General features: G+C 37.0%; 1 protein-coding gene across 1 annotated transcript in view; it reads left to right on the top strand.

The window, feature by feature from the left end:
- Positions 1-18092, top strand: part of LOC111526559 (EF-hand calcium-binding domain-containing protein 13-like) — a 128989-nt gene that overhangs the window by 30685 nt on the left and 80212 nt on the right. Inside the window, exons 7-8 of the mRNA XM_026448077.1 lie at positions 4037-4141; positions 7745-7849. Coding sequence (XP_026303862.1) covers positions 4037-4141; positions 7745-7849 — 210 coding nt within the window. The remainder of the gene's footprint in view (positions 1-4036; positions 4142-7744; positions 7850-18092) is intronic.

Raw genomic sequence — 18092 nt, forward strand, 5'->3', positions numbered from 1 at the left:
GTGTATAAGAATGCTTGTGATCTTTGCACATTAATTTTGTATCCTGAAACTTTGCTGAAGTTTTTTAACAGCTTAAGGAGATTTTGGGCTGAGACAATGGGGTTTTCTAAATATACAATCATGTCATCTGCAAACAGGGACAATTTGACTTCTTCTTTTCCTAACTGAATACCCTTTATTTCTTTCTCTTGCCTGATTGCCCTAGCCAGAACTTCCAACACTATGTTGAATAGGAGTGGTGAGAGAGGGCATCCCTGTCTTGTGCCAGTTTTCAAAGGGAATTTTTCCAGTTTTTGCCCATTCAGTATGATATTGGCTGTGGGTTTGCCATCAATAGCTCTTATTATTTTGAGATATGTTCCATCAATACCAAATTTATTGAGCGTCTTTAGCATGAAGGGCTGTTGAATTTTGTCAAAGGCCTTTTCTGCATCTATTGAGATAATCATGTGGTTCTTGTCTTTGGTTCTGTTTATATGCTGCATTACGTTTATTGATTTGCAAATGTTGAGCCAGCCTTGCATCCCAGGGATGAAGCTCACCTGATCATGGTGGATAAGCTTTTTGATGTGCTGCTGAATCCGGTTTGCCAGTATTTTATTGAGGATTTTTGCATTGATGTTCATCAGGGATATTGGTCTAAAATTCCCTTTTTTTGTTGTGTCTCTGCCAGGCTTTGATATCAGGATGATGTTGGCCTCATAAAATGAGTTAGGGAGGATTCCCTCTTTTTCTATTGATTGGAATAGTTTCAGAAGGAATGGTACCAGCTCCTCTTTGTACCTCTGGTAGAATTCAGCTGTGAATCCATCTGGTCCTGGACTTTTTTTGGTTGGTAGGGTATTAATTATTGCCTCAATTTCAGAGCCTGCTATTGGTCTATTCAGGGATTCAACTTCTTCCTGGTTTAGTCTTGGAAGAGTGTAAGTGTCTAGGAAATTATCCATTTCTTCTAGATTTTCTAGTTTATTTGCATAGAGGTGTTTATAGTATTCTCTGATGGTAGTTTGTATTTCTGTGGGGTCGGTGGTGATATCCCCTTTATCATTTTTTATTGCGTCTATTTGATTCTTCTCTCTTTTCTTCTTTATTAGTCTTGCTAGCGGTCTATCAATTTTGTTGATCTTTTCAAAAAACCAACTCCTGGATTCATTGATTTTTTGGAGGGTTTTTTTGTGTCTCTATCTCCTTCAGTTCTGCTAATTAAACTAAAGAGCTTCTGCACAGCAAAAGAAACTACCATCAGAGTGAACAGGCAACCTACAGAGTGGGAGAAAATTTTTGCAATCTACTCATCTGACAAAGGGCTAATATCCAGAACCTACAAAGAACTCAAACAAATATACAAGAAAAAAACAAACAACCCCATCAAAAAGTGGGCAACGGATATGAACAGACATTTCTCAAAAGAAGACATTCATACAGCCAACAGACACATGAAAAAATGCTCAGCATCACTGGCCATCAGAGAAATGCAAATGAAAACCACAATGAGATACCATCTCACACCAGTTAGAATGGCAGTCATTAAAAAGTCAGGAAACAACAGGTGCTGGAGAGGATGTGGAGAAATAGGAACACTTTTACACTGTTGGTGGTACTGTAAACTAGTTCAACCATTATGGAAAACAGTATGGCGATTCCTCAAGGAGCTAGAACTAGATGTACCATATGACCCAGCCATCCCATTTCTGGGTATATACCCAAAGGATTATAAATCATGCTGCTATAAAGACACATGCACACGTATGTTTATTGCAGCACTATTCACAATAGCAAAGACTTGGAATCAACCCAAATGTCCATCAGTAACAGACTGGATTAAGAAAATGTGGCACATATACACCATGGAATACTATGCAGCCATAAAAAGGATGATTTTGTGTTCTTTGTAGGGACATGGATGCAGCTGGAAACCATCATTCTTAGCAAACTATCACAAGAACAGAAAACCAAACACCGCATGTTCTCACTTATAGGTGGGAACTGAACAATGAGATCACTTGGACTCGGGAAGGGGAACATCACACACCAGGGCCTATCATGGGGAGGGGGGAGGGGGGAAGGATTGCATTGGGAGTTATACCTGATGTAAATGACGAGTTGATGGGTGCTGATGAGGTGATGGGTGCAGCACACCAACATGGCACAAGTATACATATGTAACAAACCTGCACGTTATGCACATGTACCCTAGAACTTAAAGTATAATAATAAAAAAATAAAAAAAAAGAAAAGGAGCAAGAAAATTATTTTTAAAATACCCATATGCTTTCAATAAAAACGCCTATTTCAGTACCAAAAAAAAAAAAAAGAAAAAAAAAGAACTGGTCTTAATGTTTTCTTAATTTTAAAACACTAAGAATAATGTGAAAATAAGTTTTCTGAATCTTTGCATCTCCTTTCCTAGTTTTTTTTTTCTTATCATTCTGTGTCAGAAATGAAGATTTTTCCCATGTCATATAGCAATACATGATAGGAAATGTGAATTCTTAAAAAAAAAAAAAAAGAATCAATTAGTCTTTTTTTGGACTGGGGCTGGGGGTGTCCATTCAGTGACAGTAGGTGTTTTGGTTGGAGAGTTTAGTTCATTTACATTCAGTGTTATTACCGATAAGTGATGACTTACTCCTACCATTTTGTTATTTCTTTTCTGTCTGTATTGTGGTTTTATCTTTCTTCTTTTCTTCTGTCCTATCTTCCTTTTAGTGAAGGTGATTTTTTTGTGGTCATATGATTTAGTTTGTTTTTTATTTTTGTGTATTCGTTGTATGATTGTTTTTGTTTGAGGTTACCATGAAGCTTGCAAATACTATCTTATAAGCCATTATTTTAACCTGATAACTACTTAACACTTTTGCATAAGCAAACAAACAAGCAAAAATAAAACAAATAATGACTCTACACCTTAACTTCATCCCCCTGCTTTTAAACTTTTGTTGTTTCTATTTATATCTTTTTGTACTATGTCTTGAAAAGTTGTAGTTATCATTTTTGATTGGTCATTGTTTAGTTTTTCTACTTAAGAAAAGAGCAGTTTACACACCACAGTCACAGTGTTATAATAGTCTCTTTTTCTGTGTACTTACTGTTACCAGTGAGTTTTCTACCTTCAGATGATTTCTTATTGCTCTTTAACATCCTTTTCTTGTTATAGCAAAAAATCAGAAACAGCCTAAACATTCATCTACAGGAGAATGGATCAATTCATGTTGGAGTAACATTGTAATAGAATAATAAACAGTAGTTTAAATGAATGAAGAAGATCTTCATGTTTCAACACGGGCGAATGGCTTTTTTAAAAAGCAGAGAAAATTGAATTTAAAATGCAAGTGGCAAAGGAAACTCACATTATAATATAACATATATAAATTTTAAAGTTATGCAAAACTACTTCACATATACGTGTACAATGTGCATGGGAATTATAAACACTGTATTTAAGACAGTGGTTCACATGAGAAAAATGTGAGAGAATAATAGGGCTGAGGATGAAGAGGGTTTCACAGGACATTTTTGCTACATTAGTAGTGTTTATTCCTGAAGATATTTGAAATGAAGATTCTTTTCAAATATCTTCAGAAATGAAGATACCACTGACACCTTTGTATTGCATCCAGCTTCAGGAATAAAATTTATAAAAATTTATAAAATTTTTTGTAATTTAACAAAAACTGAGAGGAATTATTCAAAATTATTTGATACATTTACTCAGAGAAGAGAAAAACTGTTTAGTTCAGGAAACAAGAACAATACTTCCCTACTCTTGGCAGTATGTGACTTTTGTGTTCGCCATTTATATAAATGGTCTAGTAGGTATGCCACAACCTTTGAAAATGAATTATGTAAACTTATTCTCCCTTTCTCAAAAAAGGGTAGAATTTGAATTCTACTTTTAATACTGACATTCTTTGTACAACTGAACATACCTCATTGGTCTTCTTAGTGAAACATATCCATAATACAAAGTAATTCATAGCCTTTGTCACATTTTATGGTTATTCAAATTTGCTAATATTCCTCTCTTTTTTCCCAGGAGGGATTATTGATGTCACTAAACCAGACACTGTCTTGAAAAACATGGGGATGAAACTCACAGAAATGGAAAGTAAAGCTTTGATAGATAACTTACCTGTTGATGGTGAGCGTTTAAATTTTTGAAATGATCAAGATAACCTGAGAATATAAACATGTATATAATCACCTCTGAAAAAGTTGGCTATTAAGAAGACATTTATAAAAACTTAGAAATGAACTCAGAAAGAAAATAAGGTGATATTCTTGTAATTTTATAAACATATGTTAGCGACTCCTTTAAATTTGGATTCAAAGGAATGCTGAACACGTGGACAGGACTGACCACATATTGTACTGTTCAGCTTATGTGAAATATCCAGAATTGGTAAATCGATTGAGACAGAGAGTAGATTAGATTCCCTAGTAGGGGATGGTTACTATAGGCTAATGGAGATGAAGTTTGAGGTAATAGAATGTTCTTAAATTAGATGGTGGTGATAGTCACCTAGCTCTATGCATATGCTTAAAAAAACACCACCAAACGCAATTGTACACTTTAAATGAGTGTCCTAGCACAGTGACTCTTGCTTGTAATCCCCACATTTTGGGAGGCTGAGGCAGGAGAAGAATTTGAGACCAGCCTGGGCAACATAGTGAGACCTCTACTAAACATTAAAAAAATTATCTCTACTAAAAAATGTTTAAAAACTTATCTAGGCATGGTGGCATGCATATGTAGTCCCAGCTACTCTGGAAGCTGAGGCAGGAAGATCGCTTGAGCCTGGGAGGTTGAGGCTGCAGTGAGCCATGATTTCACCACTGCACTCCAGCCTGTATGACAGAGCGACAGAGCGAGGTTGTCAGGGGCGAAAAAAAATGATAGATTATGTGGTTTGTGAATTACTGTAGTTTCCCCTTATCCATGATGCAACATATGTTCCAAGAGCCCCAGTGGATGCCTGAAACTATGGATAGTACAGAATCATATGTATACTTCTGTAGTTTGAGGCATGACAACAAAACTAGCATAAATTTATTTTTCTTCCTTTACAATTTCACAGATAGAAAATGAATCAGTACTATAGATCTTAGCAACCTCAGCATACAAATTTTTGTCTTTCCTTATTAAGTTTGGAACTTTACCTTTTCACTTAAAGGAAACATTTTAGAGCTTCACTTTGGCATATCCAAATACCCAAGATCACTAATCTTGCATTTCGGAGCCATTAAGTAAAATAAGGGTTACTTGAATACAAGCACTGTAATACTGAGACAGTTGATCTAATAATCAAGATGATTACTAAGTAACTGATGGGTGGGTCGTGTATATAGCATGAATATGCTCGACAAAGAGATTATTCATATCCTGGGCAGGACAGAGCACAGTGGTGCAAGATTTCATCCATGCTACTCAGAATGGTGTACAATTTAAAACTTATGAATTGTTTATTTCTGGAATTTTCCATTTAATATTTTCATACCACTGCTGACTGCAGGTAACTGGAACTACAAAACATGAAAGCACACATAAGAGGAAACTGCTATATATTCACAACAGTTCAACAAATCTAAAAAAATGAATAATGGCCTACTTGATTTTTTTAGATAAAGAAGAAAACGAGGAACAAAAATTCCTCTCAGCCTACATTTTATAACATGGCCATGATGCTTTCTTCTGGCCACTTTCTGTTACTTATAAGATCATCAGTACAAACTTCAATTATTGGAAATGTTTTTCAATTATAGTCTTACTAACAGAGTTTCTCAATTACATGGAACTTCTGTTTAAATATTTGTCGTTTACAATTAGGCAAACAATCAAGCATATGTTTTGCAAATGAAAAACAGAGAGAACATTTCTTAGTTGATTTTCATCCAATAAAGGAAAATGTATCTGAGATTCTAACACAGCCTCAATTTCTGAGTTAATTTTATCTGCATAACATACTCTCATTATAATGTATTTTTATTTTTATTTTTATTTTTATTTTGAGATGGAGTGTCACTCTGTCGACCAGGCTGGAGTGCAGTGGTGTGATCTCAGCTCACTGCAACCTCCACCTCCCAGATTCAAACAATTCTCCTGCCTCAGCCTCCCAAGTAGCTGGGACTACAGGTGTGCACCACCACACTCAGCTAATTTTTGTATTTTTTTAGTATAGGCAGGATTTCTTCATGTTGGCCAGGCTGGTCTCAAACTCCTCACCTCAAGTGATTCACCTGCATCGGCTTCCCAAAGTGCTGGGATTGCAGGCGTGAGCCACTGCACCCAGCCTCATTTTAATGTTTTTTAAAAATTGGTTTTATAAATAAATATTAAGCTTTCACTTTACAAAATATCTCATATTAATCACTGGAGTGATTATTATTTTACTTATGTAACGAAGGAGTAAGAAACTCTGCCTCAGGGAAAAGTTAGAAACTACTGAGTATCAACTCATTACATAAGGAGATTATTTCTTTTTTATTTATTTATTTATTTATTTAATTATACTTTGAGTTCTAGGGTACATGTGCATAACGTGCAGGTTTGTTACATATGTATACTTGTGCCATGTTGGTGTGCTGCACCCATCAACTCGTCAGCACCCATCAATTCATCATTTATATCAGGTATAACTCCCAATGCATTATTTCTAAAATCCAAACTGAAACATTAATATGCAATACACACAAGTTGTAAGTCCTATTCTTTGTGTTTGATGTAAACAGTAGAAAGTTTTCCAAGGCATAGGAGTAATAAAGCAGACCCCATGAAAAAAGGTGACTTTGTAATATAACTCACCCTTGACTGTTAGAGATTTTATTTCCTTTAGGACAATGAGTCAACACCCTAGAAATCATAATCTGGAACTTCTAACTCATGAAAGGGATAAACAGGATAAAATTTTAGAGTATATGATTTCTATTTCTTTTTATTTGTATTTTATATTTTTATTTCTTTTTATTTTGTATTTTAATGAGTGTCAGTGGCATGTCTATATGATTTACATGTTTTCTTAACAGTTAATCAGAAGGTTGAAATGAAAAAGTTAATGGATGCTTTAAAAGCTTTTACTTATGAGTGACAAGTTACTATAAAACTGTGTTAATCTTTTACTTTCTCAATTTACCCAAATTGTCATATTTTATCTTATATTACTTTTTCATTAAATGCATCTTCTTATAGTATTATGTTGGACTTTACCCTATCTAGATTTAACAATATAATTAAAATTCTGTATTTTAGTAAGCAATATAAAGGAAATATTTTTAATAAATCAATAATAAGATTTATTTTACCAATATTCAAATAACCCATATCTTAACTGGCATAGCAAATAGCAAGTGAAAGCTTTAATAGGGAACAAAATATTAGTGACATTGTGAAGAGAAAAATCATGTAATTAAAAACATACCCCACAATATCAATTTCTCCTGCCACAATTATAAATTTCTATTATTTCCATTCTAATTTGGTGGCCAATCTTAATAGCAAAATTACTGCTCTGCTGCATGAGATGCCCACACATTCATCACTAAAAGAGGATTTTCTTATTTATGAAATTATGGAGGTATGTTCTGTTTGCAGTTTTCCCATAATTCAGTGTAGTTGTGTGGGTCTCTTCCTACCTGTTCACTACCTCAAATTGAAGATGGTACAGCACAGATGATGATTTTTTTATTATTTGGAATTATTAGATGGTCCCAAAAATGGTCAAGCATTAACGTTCCTATCTTTCTAAAGGAAAAAAGGTCAATGCCGAAGATCTGCTGCAAATTTTGGGAAATATAGGGATCGAGCTCACTGAGAAAGAACATATGAAGTTGCGACAAACAATACCAATTGATGGTGAGCTATACAGGTGCCAGTGTAACCTTTCTAAGGAGGTTGGTTTTGAGGATCATTGTAAGCAATTCTATAATGTTGTCTCTTCACTTATTCTAAGTGTGCTGAAAATGGTTAGGAAAAGGTAAGTTCTCTGTTATATAGATGTAATCTGGGAGTCATCAAGCTCTTCAACCATAAATTTTGTCATCAGAGTTGATGCAAATGTAACATGCAGGCTGCTGAAACCTAAATGACGTGAAGGAAAAGGAAGAAAACCAAGGGGAGTGAGATACTATGAAAAGGAACGGAAGGGCAAAGGAAAAGGGACACAAGGGAGTAGGAACTGATTCTGCACAATAGAGTCTTCCCAGCAGTTTTCTCAGTCGCCAAACACCATGTACATTTTAGTCACCAAGACCATTTTTTCTTCTCCAAAGATGATTTTTTATTTGATGGGAATATAGGACAGATTTCTCAGAGAAAGCATAAAGAACTCTTTTATTTGAATTATCCGTTTGCACAATAACTGTGTGACCACCCACTTTCTTTTCCTTCTGAGGCAAATTATGCCTCTTCTTGTAGCTGCTGGAAAGGTATGTCAGAACAGATTGTTGGATGGTGTGAAGTCTGTGAAGCATCTAAGAAGCATGATTAACATAAATGTCTTCTAAAAAGCAACACATGTGTCTACACCACTAGGTTTTCATGGTGTGTATGTGTCTATATTTAGATCTGTCGTTTTATTACATTAATTACATAGTACTTTGACATAATTACCCATGTTATATTATTGCAAGGAGTCTGTTCTCTTTTGAATATTTCTAAATGGCACCCTCAAAGAATCGTTTGAAATCAAATTACATAAAGAATATAATGTAGAGAAGATAGGGCAGTTTTCTGGAAATTTGCCCAATAGCAACCTATTATATGAAGGATTTTAGAGTGCTCTTTATTATAATTTTATTCCATGAATCAAGATTCTTCAAGTTATGTACTATAATATGTACTTTCCCAAAGGCAAGTTAACAAACAAGTTTAAAAAGTAGAAAAAAAACATTGAATTGTAGCCAAGCTGCTTTTTTGCTTCTTCTTTCACCTATCAGTCCTTAGAATAAGAGAAGGGAGTAGAAGAGGAAAAAGGGATGGTTACAAGTTCTGCTTCTTAGTACATGGTGAAAGAAATCTCTTGCTGGTGGCATTTGGCCTCCTTCCAAACCCTTAGAATAATGCCAGTTAACATTTCTTGCAGAATTTTGTGGTGAATGTGTTGTCCATAATACTCTCATAGAGCAATTTGTTACCATTTTAAATCTAGTTTTTAGATGTGGCAATAAAGTAAAACATTGATAGTCAGAAATTCAAATTATCACTTTCAGCTATTGTCTTGATTTTCCTTGGGAGATAGACCTGCCTAGTATTATCCCCATAAGCCCCATGGGGACAACCCTACCATTGGTATTCTTTTGGTCCCTCTTTTTGTAGATAATTATTACTTAATAATGCAGATAATAACTTTAAATACATAGTCACAGTTCCCCCAAATAATGCTACAACTTCAGAACTTTTTTTAAGTTGTTCTTAATATGATGATAGGGGATTTGCTGAGCTTATCTTGCATGCCTATTCACTAATACAAATAAGTAGTACATCTATCCTTATTTTTCTTATAATAAAGGGCATATAAAGTAAAAATTGATGCCTGAATATATCAATATTTTGAAATAATTAATTTTTGTCATCATGATTCTTTGTTTCTTTTCTAAGCAGGAAGGGTTAAAGTCAATAACCTAGACAGTGTTCTGGGAAACCTGGGGATTGTACTCAAAGAAAAGGAACTTGAAGATCTGACAGAAAATCCTCCAGTTAGTGGCAAGCATTGTAGAGAACAATAGAGCTTAGAAAGGAATTGACATTGTGGGCTTATATATGGGAATACATATTAACTAGTGATATTTCCTATACAAAAACATGCATTTTGCAAAGATAAGTTAGAAGCCTATCCTAATGGACAAAGCATGTATTTTTTAAGCTGTTAAAAGAAAAAAATATTTAGACAAAACAATGTTAACAGAATTCATTTGAGCATTAAAGGATTCATGAGTCAGGCATCACTCAGACCTGGAAAAGGTTCAGAGAGCTCCACTTTAACAGCACGGGGTTAGAATGTAATATCTGGCTGGGCGTTCTCTTCCATATACAGTTCCACATTGTGGGAGGAAGTAGGAGTATTAGTGGATAGCTAGCTGCTTATTTGCCACAGAAACTATCTCAATTTTCAAAAATGAGAGAGTAAGGCATAATAAGAATAGGACATGTCTCTTTAATTCAGAAATCCATAGTCATTAGCTTCTTGCCTTCTGTGTTCTTTGCATTGCTTAGAAAATAGTCAAGACCAATCTATAATTAGGAAATGTACCTGGAGCAGAATGAAAATTTTAAAATAAGAAATAACCTTCACTAAATAGTCGTTCCTCAGCCAGTTGTATTAAATTACCATTACTCATTTCATTTCTATACATTTTCCAAGGGAAATATTTTCAATATTATGTCTATGCTGAAGATTTCCAGATTGCCAGCTTATGTTTCTCCCCTTAGTATAAGATCCATGTATATAAAACTCCTATTATATTTTCTTACTTTCACTGTATTTTAAATTTTAATTTTATAATTTTCTGCCATGTACTGGTTTCTCTCTTAGTAGATTTAACCATTGTTTTCCATTCACATAAGCTAGAATGTTTTCTATTCATCTTTACTCCTCACACCCCCTTCCCTGCCCGTATTCCATGAATTGCCAAATGAAGTCATCTCTAACAACAGGTTATTTTCTTTTAAGTCTGTGTTTTCTAGAGCTATCAGAATGCTCTATCTAAAATATAAATGCTTTATATTCCTCCTTGAATCCCTTTGGTGATTTACTATTGAAAACCAAAAATATCCAAGTTCTCTAGTCCAAGCATGGAATCCAGAAGCTTCTCTTACATTTGGTCTTGACTTAGAGCCTTTTTTTTTTTTTTTTTTAATTATACTTTAAGTTCTAGGGTACATGTGCATAACATGCAGGTTTGTTACATATGTATATCTGTGCCATTTTGGTGTGCTGCACCCATCAACTCGTCAGCACCCATCAATTCATCATTTATATCATGTATAACTCCCCAATGCAATCCCTCCCCCCTCCCCCCTCCCCATGATAGGCCCCAGTGTGTGATGTTCCCCTTCCCAAGTCCAAGTGATCTCATTGTTCAGTTCCCACCTATGAGTGAGAACATGCGGTGTTTGGTTTTCTCTTCTTGTGATAGTTTGCTAAGAATGATGGTTTCCAGCTGCATCCATGTCCCTACAAAGGATGCAAACTCATCCTTTTTTATGGCTGCATAGTATTCCATGGTGTATATGTGCCACATTTTCTTAATCCAGTCTGTCACAGATGGACATTTGGGTTGATTCCAAGTCTTTGCTATTGTGAATAGTGCCGCAATAAACATACGTGTGCGTGTGTCTTTGTAGTAGAATAATTTATAATCCTTTGGGTATATACCCAGTAGTGGGATGGCTGGGTCATATGGTACATCTGGTTCTAGATCCTTGAGGAATTGCCATACTGTTTTCCATAATGGTTGAACTAGTTTACAATCCCACCAACAGTGTAAAAGTGTTCCTATTTCTCCACATCCTCTCCAACACCTGTTGTTTCCTGATTTTTTAATGATTGCCATTCTAACTGGTGTGAGATGGTATCTCATTGTGGTTTTGATTTGCATTTCTCTGATGACCAGTGATGATGAGCATTTTTTCATGTGTCTGTTGGCTGTATGAATGTCTTCTTTTGAGAAATGTCTGTTCATATCCTTTGCCCACTTTTTGATGGGGTTGTTTGTTTTTTTCTTGTATATTTGTTTGAGTTCTTTGTAGATTCTGGAAATTAGCAAACCTGAGAGAAACAAGAATTGGGGAAAGGATTCCCTATTTAATAAATGGTGCTGGGAAAATTGGCTAGCCATAAGTAGAAAGCTGAAACTGGATCCTTTTCTTACTCCTTATACGAAAATTAATTCAAGATGGATTAGAGACTTAAATGTTAGACCTATTACCATAAAAACCCTAGAAGAAAATCTAGGTAGTACCATTCAGGACATAGGCATGGGCAAGGACTTCATGTCTAAAACACCAAAAGCAACGGCAGCAAAAGCCAAAATTGACGAATGGGATCTAATTAAACTAAAGAGCTTCTGCACAGCAAAAAAAACTACCATCAGAGTGAACAGGCAACCTACAGAATGGGAGAAAATTTTTGCAATCTACTCATCTGACAAAGAGCCTTTGTTATTATGTTATTATGTCATTATTCTTTGTAGATTCTGGATATTAACCCTTTGTCAGATGGGTAGATTGCAAAAGTTTTCTCCCATTCTGTAGGTTGCCTGTTCACTCTGATGGTAGTTTCCTTTGCTGTGCAGAAAGTCTTTAGTGTAATTAGACCCCATTTGTCTATTTTGGCTTTTGTTGCCATTGCTTTTGGTATTTTAGTCATGAAGTCCTTGCCCATGCCTATGTCCTGAATGGTATTGGCTAGGTTTTCTTCTTGGGTTTTTATGATTTTAGGTCTAACATTTAAGTCTGTAATCCACCTTGGATTAATTTTTGTATAAGGCGTAAGGAAGGGATCCCATTTCAACTTTCTACATATGGCTAGACAGTTTTCCCGGCACCATTTATTAAATAGGGAATCCTTTTCCCGTTTCTTGTTTTTGTCAGGTCTGTCAAAGATGAGATGGTTGTAGATGTGTGGTGTTTTATCTGAGGCCTCCGTTCTGTTCCATTGGTCTATATCTCTGTTTTAGTACCAGTACCATGCTATTTTGGTTACTGTAGCCTTTTAGTGTAGTTTGAAGTCAGGTAGCATGATGCCTCCCGCTTTGTTCATTTTGCTTAGGATTGTCTTGGCAATGCGGGCTCTTTTTTGGTTCCATATGAACTTTAAGGTAGCTTTTCCCAATTCCATGAAGAAAGCCATTGGTAGTTTGCTGGGATGGCATTGAATCTATAAATTACCTTGGGCAGTATGGCCATTTTCACGATATTGATTCTTCCTATCCATGAGCATGGAATGTTCTTCCATTTGGTTGTATCCTCTTTTATTCTGTTGAGCAGTGCTTTGTAGTTCTCCTTGAAGAGGTCCTTCACATCCCTGGTAAGTTGGATTCCTAGGTATTTTATTCTCTTTGAAGCAGTTGTGAATGGGAGTTCACTCATGATTTGGCTCTCTGTTTGTCTCTTATTGGCGTATAAGAATGCTTGTGATTTTTGCCCATTGATTTTGTATCCTGACACTTTGCTGAAGTTGCTTGTCAGCTTAAGGAGATTTCGGGCTGAGACGATGGGGCCTTCTAAATATACAGTCATGTCATCTGCAAACAGGGACAATTTGACATCCTTTTTTCCTAATTGATACCCTTTACTTCTTTCTCCTGCCTGATTGCCCTGGCCAGAACTTCCAACAATATGTTGAATAGGAGACACTGTGTGGAATAGGAGTGGTGACAGAGGGCAGCCCTGTCTTGTGCCGGTTTTCAAAGGGAATGCTTCCAGTTTTTGCCCATTCAGTATGATACTGGCTGTGGGTTTGTCATAAATAGCTCGTATTATTTTGAGATACGTTCTGTCAATACCTAGTTTACTGAGAGTGTTTAGCATGAAGGACTGTTGAATTTTGTTGAAGGCCTTTTCTCCGTCTGTTGAGATAATCATGTGTTTTTTGTTTTCGGTTCTGTTTATGTGATGGATTACGTTTATTGATTTGCGTACTTTGAACCAGCCTTGCATCCCAGGGATGAAGTGAACTTGATCTTGGTGGTTAAGCTTTTTGACGTGCTGCTGGATTCGGTTTGCCAGTATTTTATGGAGGATTTTTGAATCCATGTTCATCAGGGATATTGATCTAAAATTTTCTTTTCTGGTTGTGTCTCTGCCAGGCTTTGGTATCAGGATGATACTGGCCTCATAAAATGAGTTAGGGAGGATTCCCTCTTTTTCTATTGATTGGAATAGTTTCAGAATAAATGGTACCAGCTCCTCCTTGTACCTCTGGTAGAATTCCGCTGTGAATCCGTCTGGTCCTGGACTTTTTTTGGTTGGTAGCCTATTAATGATTGCCTCAATTTCAGAGCCTGTTATTGGTCTATTCAGTGATTCAACTTCTTCCTGGTTTAGCCTTGGGAGGGTGTATGTGTCCAGGAATTGATCCATTTCTTGTAGATTTTCTAGTTTATTTGCATAGAGGTGTTTATAGTATTCTCTGATGGTAGTTTGTATTTCTGTGGGATCGGTGGTGATATCCCCTTTACCATGTGTTATTGCGTCTATTTGGTTCTTCTCTCTTTTCTTCTTTATTAGTCTCGCTAGCGTTCTATCAATTTTGTTGATCTCTTCAGAAAACCAGGTCCTGAATTCATTGATTTTTTTTGAAGGGATTTTTTGTGTCTCTATCTCCTTCAGTTCTGCTCTGATCTTAGTTATTTCTTGCCTTCTGCTAGCTTTTGAATGTGTTTGCTGTTGCTTCTCTAGTTCTTTTCATTGTGATGGTAGGGTGTCGATTTCAGATCTTTCCTGCTTTCTGTTGTGGGCATTTAGTGCTATAAATTTCCCTCTACACACTGCTTTAAATGTGTCCCAGAGATTCTGGTACGTTGTGTCTCATTGGTTTCAAAGAACATCTTTATTTCTGCCTTCATTTCGTTATTTACCCAGTAGGCATCCAGGAGCAGTTGTTCAGTTTCCATGTAGTTGTGCGGTGTTGAGTGAGTTTCTTAATCCTGAGTTCTAATTTGATTGCACTGTGGTCTGAGAGTTTGTCGTGATTTCTGTTCTTTTACATTTGCTGAGGAGTGCTTGACTTCCAACGATGTGGTCGATTTTGGAATAAGTGCGATGAATGCTGCTAAGAAGAATGTAAGTTCTGTTGTTTTGGTTTGGAGAGTTCTGTAGACGTCTATTAGGTCTGCTTGGTGCAGAGATGAGTTCAAGTCCCGGATATCCTTGTTACCCTTCTGTCTCCATATACTGGTATATATTACATAATATATCATTTAACAGGGGTGATTGTAGATGAAACTTTTCTGTTTTAAACATGTCTGGGGGCTGGACGTGGTGACTCCTGTCTGTAATCCCAGCACTTTGGAAGTCTGAGGTAAGTGGATCACTTGAGGTCAGGAGTTTGAGACCAGCCTGGTCAACAAGGTGAAACCCCATCTCTTCTAAAAATACAAAAATTAGCCACGTGTGGTGATGGGCACGTGTAATCCCAGCTATTCAAGAGGCTGAGGCAGGAGAATTGCTTGAACCCAGAAGATGGAGGTCGCAGTGGGCCGAGATCACGCCACTGCTCTCCACCCTGGGCAACAGAGCGAGACTCCGTCTGGAAAAATAAAAAAACATGTCAGGAGGCTGGATGCCCTGGCTCACGCCTGTAACCCCGGCACTTTGGAAGGCCAGGAGTTGAAGACCACTTTGGGCAACATAGCAAGACCCCATCATTACAAAAAGTAAAAGTGAAAAATAAACATGTTGGTATCTCGGGCCATGGAGTGGCAGTGGGCACCTTTTTCCTGTGATCAGTCACGTGATCCCAGCAGCACTCACGGCCTGTTCCCAGTACCCTCCTGTAATTGGTCCAAGGATGAGCGTGTGACTCCTCACACCCAGTCAGAGCCTCCCTGGGAGGGTAAGGGGGCCCTCTGGTGGTGTTTTCCAGCACAGCCTGCAGATCGTCCTTTGGGACTTTGGCAAGGGCATCTGACTCCTCCCCGTTTGTGCTTGCGGGCCAGGATCAGCCTCCAGATTCTGCCAGAGACTCTCAAGGGGCACCAGCTGGAGCTGGTTCTGTGTCTGCAGGGAACCATCTGGTGCTCTCTCCATTAAGAGCCCCCTACCGCGAGTTTTCTCCTCTGCGTCTTTGTGACTTAGCCGAGTGGTCACAGAAGGGGCGGGGGTGGAGGGCTCAAACGCTGTCATCCACGTTTGCTTTTCGAAAAACAACAGGACACAAAATTCTATAAACACGAAATGACGGTACCTGGTACGTGGCCCGAATGCAACTCAGAAGGGTGCCAGTAAGTTAGGGGATTGGCCTTTGGAAGGCATCCTTCTTTTGAGAAACTGTGATATTTCAGGCCGGGCGAGGTGCCTCACGCCTGTTATCCCACCACTTTGGGAGGCCGAGGCGGGTGGATCATGAGGTCAGGAGATCGAGACCATCCTGGCTAAGTCAGTGAAATCCCGTCTCTACTAAAAATACAAAAAAAAAAAAAAAAAAAAAAAAAAAATTAGCCGGGCACGGTGGTGGGTGCCTGTAGTCTCAGCTTTCTGGGAGGCTGAGGCAGCAGAATCATTTGAACCCAGGAGGCAGAGGTTGCAGTGAGCCAAGATCACAGAAGTGCACTCCAGCCTGGGTGACGGAGTGAGACTCCATCTCTGGAGAAGAAAGAAAAGAAGGACGGAGGGAGGGAGAGAGAGAGAGAGAAATAAATGTCTGCAAGTTACTATAAATCATTGGAAAAAATTCCGCGACTCCATAATGATTGTAGTTTATTTGAAATATGAGGAATAAAAAGCAGGTTAAATAATACCACAAAGAAAAAAATCACACAAAGTCAGAATGAGGGATTCTACAGGAAAACTGGCCTACTCTTTTTAAAAAGTTGGTGTTCAGTGTTAAAGAAAAAAAAAAAAGTGGGGAGACTTTTTTTTTTCTCTCTCTCTCTCTCTCGACAGAGTCTCGCTCTATTGCCCTGGCTGGAGTGCGGTGGTGCAATCTCGGCTCACTGCAACCTCCACCTCCCGGGTTCAGGTGCTGCTTCTGCCTCAGCCTCCCAAGTAGCTGAGATTACAGGTGTGCACCACCATGACTAGCTAATTTTTGTATTTTTACTAGAGACGGGGTTTCACTATGTTGGCCAGGCTGGTCTCGAACTCCTGACCTCGAGTGATCTGCCCACATCGGCCTACCAAATTGATGGGATTACAGCCGTGAGCCACTGTGCCCAGCTAACTTTTAGATTTAAAGAGACAAAGAGAATAACTAAATGCAATGTGAACTTTTGACAGAAACAGCTGTAATAGATGTTTGGGGGACAAATAACAAAATATTTTTAAATATGAACTGGATGTAACATGACACTAAGGGATTATTGTTAATTCTCTTAGGTGTGACCATGCTATGTATTTATCAACAATGTCGCATAAGAGAATATCCTTATTCTTAGAAGATTCATTGCATGCTACAGTGTTTAGGGATAATAAGTTACGATGTCCACCATTTACAGTCAAAATCCGTTGAGGAAAGAAAAACATATTTATGTATACACTCACACATACATATGGAAAGACAGTATGAGAGAGAGAAAGTAAACTATGGTGAAATGTTAACTGTTATTTCATATAAGTGGTGATGGTTCGTTGTGCTATTCTTTCAATATTTCTGCATGTTTGGCACTTTTTATTATAAAATGTTGGGAAAAAAACATAGTGCTGAGTAATATGAAATACCTTAAATGTGAGGGAAAGTAATAAGGAGATAGATGAATATAAGGTACTCATTTGGCCTTTCCATTATTCACTACTAATTTCGTTGTGAATCCTGCAACCTCTCTAATAGATAGATTCTGTTTGATTTTTGAAAAACAGATTTATCGTTATTTAACCAGATAATCAACCATATTGTTTAGAAATGTATCCCATACTCTCTTAGAGTTTATAAACTTAGTGGGGAAGATGTAATTGCATGCCAAAAAGGTCAAGGAAAAGATGAGCTATTTATATAGGGAATTTAGTCAACTGTTGTCTGATATCTGTCTGAGATTAAATGACAACATATAAATGAAATGTTTTGTATGATGCCTGGTACCAAAATAAAAGCTCTCAATAAACGTTAGCTATCGTTATCATTATTAGGAATAATATTGAGAGATTACTTTTTAACCCTATGTATTGGTCCAAATATGTTAATGATTGACCCAAGTTTGCATCCACTGATCAGTTAATTGGTTTAAAGGAAAGGATCCTAATTTTAATTCCATGGTGAATTTCATTTATATATTGATTCAATGAATTTTTTGTCTTTATGTAGAAAAATATAATCATGAATGGGCTTTAGCACATCCTCCTAAATCCTAATGTGCAGTTTATGAAAATGTATATGTGTACTTTGTGGAAATAAAAGATCCATAGGTTTTCTCAACTTCCCAATGTGTATGCGTCTGAAAAA

This window comes from Piliocolobus tephrosceles, chromosome 16 (genome assembly GCF_002776525.5).
Source record: "Piliocolobus tephrosceles isolate RC106 chromosome 16, ASM277652v3, whole genome shotgun sequence".
In the NCBI taxonomy this organism is placed as follows: domain Eukaryota; kingdom Metazoa; phylum Chordata; class Mammalia; order Primates; family Cercopithecidae; genus Piliocolobus; species Piliocolobus tephrosceles.